Here is a 6052-nt window from a genome sequence, read left to right on the forward strand (position 1 = left end):
TGCAGTCAACACAAATACAATAATGTGTTGCCTTTCGATGACCAATAGGACGACTGGTGGAAATGAGTGTGTGGAATGATTTGTAAAACAAAAGGATGTCTATGGCTTACCAAGCACAACATTACTCTCAAATTCAACTCATCGACACATTGAAACCTGGAGGGGGAAAAGCTTTTCTTTATAAATAGAACGACGCTAAAGGGAGGGAGTGGCCTCACGGGCCCAGAGTGGATACAGAGTCTCTGTTACAGAGACAGCTTCATACTCAGCAGAGCTACTGAGAGCTAAGGTTTCTGATAGGGAGAATCTATCTGTGAGTGGTGGCACTCAACCGACACCAACAATAGAACAAAAGACATTACAGAGATATATTGAGGGTTGCATGAGGTATTGTGGATCAAAGCCTTTGTTTCAATTTTCCTTTTTTCATTTTTGTAATAGCACAACAACTTAATTCATATGAACAAAAACATAATGACAAAGATCATGGAATCTAAACTAGAAACAACAGACAAGATGTCAATAACATTTTCTATTTGAAAATCCAAACCCATCATGATAGGATATCGACATTGTGTGTATAAACAAAAAAAAAAAATAGCAGCAAAACATAGGAAAAAAGCATTTTCTTTTTTTTCTCTGGTCATCATACACGGTGGGATTTATTTTCCATAGCAGCGGAACTCAAGGAGTGCTTTCCTCCCTTTCTCCATCCTAACACACAATCAGAAACCTAATTCCCCTCGCCCATCTCCTGAGGGCAAGGCGCGCACAACAGCCAACGTCGCAGTTTGTGCAAAATAATCTCCTTAGTCTACACAGTCCTCACCGTACTACCTACATGGGTCGTGGTTTGAGATGAAATTTAGGACTTTTTAATTGGGCAGCAGCTGCACAAATGTATGACTTGTATACGACTGAGAAGGTGTTGGTTTGTCGTTGTGCATTGTCATCCTTGATTCTTCAGAAAGATTGAGTTATTTCAAACGTATCACAGAGTGTTCTGTGGAGGACACATGTCTGTGACTCTGGGCACCATAGCTTAACATCTGCTCACATCCGTCGACGTGAAAATTAAAAATAATAAAGTCAGCAGGCTGACCGAAAGTGCTTGTTTTTTTTGTTGTCTTTTTTTTTTTTACAGAAAAATAAACTGGAATGGTTTTACAAAGAAAAGAATAACTACACAAAACAAAATGAACACAGCAAAGAAGAAGAATTGGTGGTGAATTGCTTTGCCACACTCGCACATGAATTATCCAATCAGACAGCGGAATAAACCGAAAAACACCAACAAAATCAGTAAAAAAAAAATATAATTGTATAATTGCGAAATTGTTAAGTTAAGAGAGATGCACTAACTTCAGCAAGCAATCCGCAGATACCATTAAAACAGAGCATTTCACAAGAAACAGACTTGCTTAATTTAAATGACCAGCATGAATTTAGAGGGGGGGGGGGGGGGGGGGGGGGTACACCGGAGTGGATATAAAAGCATAACAGGGCTGTCATCACGTACAGTAAAGGGACTAAACACACATGCAAAATTATGAATGAAAGTCTATAAAGCAAGAGACAAGAGTCGGAGGGAGGGGCTTAGGGGCCCTCAAGATACCTTTAGAATCTAGGGACTACGTTGGCCCTCTCGCTGTCTTTGTACGTTCTCAGGAGGCACTGTGAATTGGCTTCACTTTACGACCCCTAGCGTGGACTTTATATACGGAGCCGGCGAACACACATTACCATGTGGCGTGGCCCGCTCTGTCTCGTCTGTTTGTCTGTCTCTCTGCGGAGCTCACGGCCCCGGGGGGGCCCCAGACAGTGTGCTAGACGGACAGACAGGAAGGCAGGAACATTAAGGGCCCCTGTGACTCTGGCGTCACGGGGGGCCGAATGGACAGGGGGGCCTGCGGTCGGGTGGGGGGCCCGGGTCACCCAGACCATGAAGAACGTTTGAGGTGGGGCGTCCCAGCCGGGCTGGGGGGCCGCGGCGGGGCCCCCTCCCCCCCCCCTCCTCCCACTGGGGCGTCCACCCAGACGGGTCGTCCGTGCTTCTCCAGCTCACGTGGGATGCGGTCAGATGTTGATGTCTCTGACGTCGGTGGGGGTGCAGGACAGGTCCCCCTCCTCCTCGGAGTGCTTGGTTTCCGTGGAGACGCTGTACTGCTGGGCCTGCCGGAGGCTGGACTCCAGAAGAGCCTCGATCTGCTCCTGGCACGAGCGCAGGCAGTCCTGCAGAACGCGAAGACACAGAGCCGTCAGTCAGAGCGTGGACCGGAGCCGCGGTTGCATACGAGTCGAGCGCAACACTGCACCAAGGTGATCCGTTAACGGGCTGACGTCACGCCACCAGGAGGGGGAGGGATCAGCCACTACAAGTCGTTTGAAAATCCGCAATTCCCTGTGCCTTATAGTGACATCACTAGTGGGCGTGTCCACCTAGATGTATCGTTAACTGCAGTCCACTGGGTGGGCTGGTGGACTGATCTATCCAGCACACGTCTAGGTGGACACGCCCATTATCAAACTGAGAGTGACGGTTAATCCCACTCCCACTTGGTGGCGTAACATCACCCCTTTAGATCGTTGTGCTTTGTGAACCAACACATGAAGAGCTCTGTGTTGGTAGTGTGTGCAGTTTGACCACGGGCCGTGGGACGTACCGGGTCGCTGCGGATGATGTGCGACAGGAAGTTGGTGAGGTTGTGCGCGGACAGGGAGCTGTCGGGGCTCTTGAGGTACAGGCCCTGGACGGCGGCGACCACGCTGCCCGCCGCCACCATGGACGAGGGGCTGGCGATGAAGTTGACATCTGCGGGGCGACAGAGGGAGGGGGGTGAGGTCACGTGACTGTGATCACCTGACCTGACTCACTCTGATCCGGGAGAAGCGGGAGGAGGAGGAGGGGCGAGGCGTACCTGTAGCACACAGGGCCACGAAGGTCTGCGCGTGCTTCCTCAGGGTCTGCTTGGTGCCGGGGTGGATGTTCAGCTTGGACAGGAAGTGCTCCATGAAATCGTGCGGCGTGACGGAGGCCAGGTCCCACTTCAGCTTGCTGAGAACCAGCAGCTCCATTTGCTGCAGAGGACAGAAAGCAGTTACTTCTGCTGGGCTGGAACTCATTTAACGAGCGCACCGCAGCAAAGAGGCGCGTGCACGGGGGGGGTGGCGTGCACACACGTGCGTCTGTGTACACTCGTGCACGAGCACGGGCGCGCGTTGGGGTTCCCCGCCAGCAGGGGGCGCTGTCGCACCGATCTCATGGCTGCTCGCGAGGCCCTGCTGACATGAGGCCTCCCAGCGTGAAGTCACAAGCCAGCAGCTATCAGAACACACACACACGCACACGCACGCACACACACACAGACACACGTTGGCCTTTAAGTGTTATTTAACATTCAGTGTTAATTAAATTACCAGGAGTTCCGCGGGCTGGATGGAGTGGTCGGTGTAGATGCAGAGCTTCTCGGCGGTGAGGGGGACGGTCTCCTTCATCTTGGAGGCCAGGAACATGCAGGCCGCCCCCAGCAGCTGCAGGCGGCTTTTCCGAGTCGCCTCCACAGACAAGAAGCGATCCAAAAAGTTCATCGCCAGTGGAAAAACCTCTTCCTCACATTTCTGTTCTTCGCAAACCTGTAAATGCGAAAGAAAAAACAACATTTGAACATTTTTTTCCGTTTTCCATCTGCAGCAGATTAGGTCTCTGCAGGCCTCAGACCTGAGCTGATCCACGGGCAGACAGGGGGGGACATCTCGACCCTATCTCCTCATCCAGACCCATTAGTGTTGCTAAAAGGTTGATAAAGGCTCTGCGGTCTATATTAGTGAACAGAAACACGAAGGATTGGCGTTTCTGTTCCGTTCAGTTCACACAGACACACCAAGGTGGCGTCATGAGGAACTCAGATCTGGATTCTGAACTTCGTCATGTTTTCAAAAAAAGATTATAAATTTAAAAAAATGTCTACAGACCCCCAACCATCACGATAATAACCTTCATTATGTCTTGTATCGGATTATTGAAGATTGCGTCGAGTGGATTAAAAAACGAATTAATAATAATTAATGTTTACAGCTCGTGTCGCTCCAGGAGGATCAGGCGTCGGGTCTCAGATCGGACCCAACTTCAAAAATTAATATAAAATATTTCTACTGGTTCGATTCCCATTTAAAGTACATGTTAATGTTCACCACCTATCCGGGCTTCAAACCCGACTGTTAAGAAGCTCTGTAAGTCATCCTAACATTAGTATATTTGATCTGAAACACTACGGGAAGCTGCTCTTCAATACAACACTTCTCCCACATCAGAAAGCGACATGTTGTCCTGTTTGAAGACCTGTCACTCATCTACACCGAGCGACAGGTCTGAGGAAGAGCCTCCAGCTGCTGTCATATTAAATATGATTATACTTTTCTTTTTATATTAAAATCCCACTTTCTCCACAACCAAGATGGCGGGACCGGCCGCGGCGGACTGCCTACGTGTACATCGCTCCTAATTAGTCCATTTCCCGCCGGGCGGATCAATCAGGAGGTCTTCTACAGATTAATTATAACTAAAACACAGGTCGGGTCTGTGGTGGAGACCCCCGTCCCTAAAGCAGCCCCCAGCCCGGGGCTCTGGGACCACCCAGCAGCAGACCCCCTCAGACCCTTTGAGGACCTCCGGGCTGATCCGCGACCCTTTAACCACAAGTAGACAACATATACACAACCAACGCGGTACACAAAGTTAAACTAAACAACCCGGGGGGTCTGAGTCCAGCCTTTAAACCCGGCAGAGAGGAACCGCGTCCAGCAGACCACCAGAACAGAGAAGAACCGCTGCGTACCTCCAGCATCCAGGTCGCGACCACCTTCCTCATGCCGGGGAGGATTTCCTTCTGGACGCACTTGAAGTAGTTGGGCGCCGGGAGGTAGTTCTCCTCCGCCCGCAGCATGGTGAGCAGGACGCGGTCGTTCAGGAGGTTGTGGTCCTGGTGAGCCCTCCTTATGGTCTCCAACTCGCAGCACAGCAGCTGGGGCTCCATAGCGCCGATTCAGAGGATCCCGACGCGGCTCTGCTCTCGTTAGTATCACTACCAGGAGGCCTAGAAGGCTTCTCAACCCGTCTAGGACCGGAGCGTCGGGATGGGTCCTCGTTCTGTCTCCTCTCTGCTCGCGGTTCGCTTGTTGCTCCTGCGACGCGCGACAGCCTGTGAAGGCCGCACAGCTCCAGACAAAACCTCACGTCCTGCACCGGAGGGGGGGCGGGGGGGGGGGGGGGTGCGATGACGTGAGCGGTAGTTAAGAGGAGGAAAAGGGGAGGGGGTGAGAGAGAGAGAGAGAGAGAGAGAGAGAGAGAGAGAGAGAGAGAGAGAGAGAGAGAGAGAGAGAGAGGCAGTGAGAGAGAGGGCGAGGGAGAGAGAGAGAGAGCAGAGAGCAGAGAGAGAGAGAGAGGCAGAGAGAGAGGGCGAGGGAGGGAGAGAGAGAGAGAGCAGAGAGAGAGATAGAACGAGAGAGAGCAAGGGAGAGAGAGAGAGAGAGAGAGCGAGAGAGGGAGGGGGGAAGATCAAAGCGGGCAGCAGCCTCCGAGGGAGCGCGCGGGGAAGGACATTCTACAGACAGAAGAGGAGGACTTGTCCCTCCGTCCCACCCCCACCCCCACCCCCACCCCCACCCCCAGCCAGGAAAAAAGTCCCAAATCCTGGTCCTTCCCCTCCAGCCCGGCCCTCTGTCTCTGGAGCAATAGGTATGGAAATAGGAGGTCCTTAAAGCACGGGTGGCAGATCGGAAGAGTGTGTGCGTGTGTGTGAGTTTGTGTGTGTGTGTGTGTGTGTGTGTGAGTGTGTGTGAGTGTGTGTGTGTGTGTGTGTGTGTGTGTGTGTTCCGTGTGCGAGTTTGGGGTGCGTCTGTGTGTGTGTGTGTGCGTGTGTGTGTGTGTGTGCGTTCGGCATGCGTGTGTGTGTGTGTGTGTGCGTTCAGCATGCGTGTGTGTGTGTGTGTGTGTGCATTTGTGTGCGTTTGTGTGTGTGTGTGTGTGTGTGTGCATGGTGGGGGGCGGTGGGAG

General features: G+C 51.9%; 1 protein-coding gene across 1 annotated transcript; it reads right to left on the reverse strand.

The window, feature by feature from the left end:
- Nucleotides 1–1496: 1496 nt before the first annotated feature.
- ccnd1 (cyclin D1) lies at nucleotides 1497–5165 on the reverse strand. Its single transcript, XM_084476625.1, has 5 exons — nucleotides 4836–5165; nucleotides 3418–3633; nucleotides 2919–3078; nucleotides 2664–2812; nucleotides 1497–2232 (listed from the first exon to the last, which is right to left on the reverse strand). The coding sequence occupies exons 1-5, from the start codon at nucleotides 5031–5033 to the stop codon at nucleotides 2077–2079; spliced, it is 879 nt and encodes a 292-aa protein (XP_084332751.1). The 5' UTR covers nucleotides 5034–5165; the 3' UTR covers nucleotides 1497–2076.
- Nucleotides 5166–6052: the final 887 nt, after the last annotated feature.

The sequence above is a fragment of the Micromesistius poutassou genome (assembly GCF_964030765.1).
Source record: "Micromesistius poutassou genome assembly, chromosome: 12".
Classification (NCBI taxonomy): Eukaryota; Metazoa; Chordata; class Actinopteri; order Gadiformes; family Gadidae; genus Micromesistius; species Micromesistius poutassou.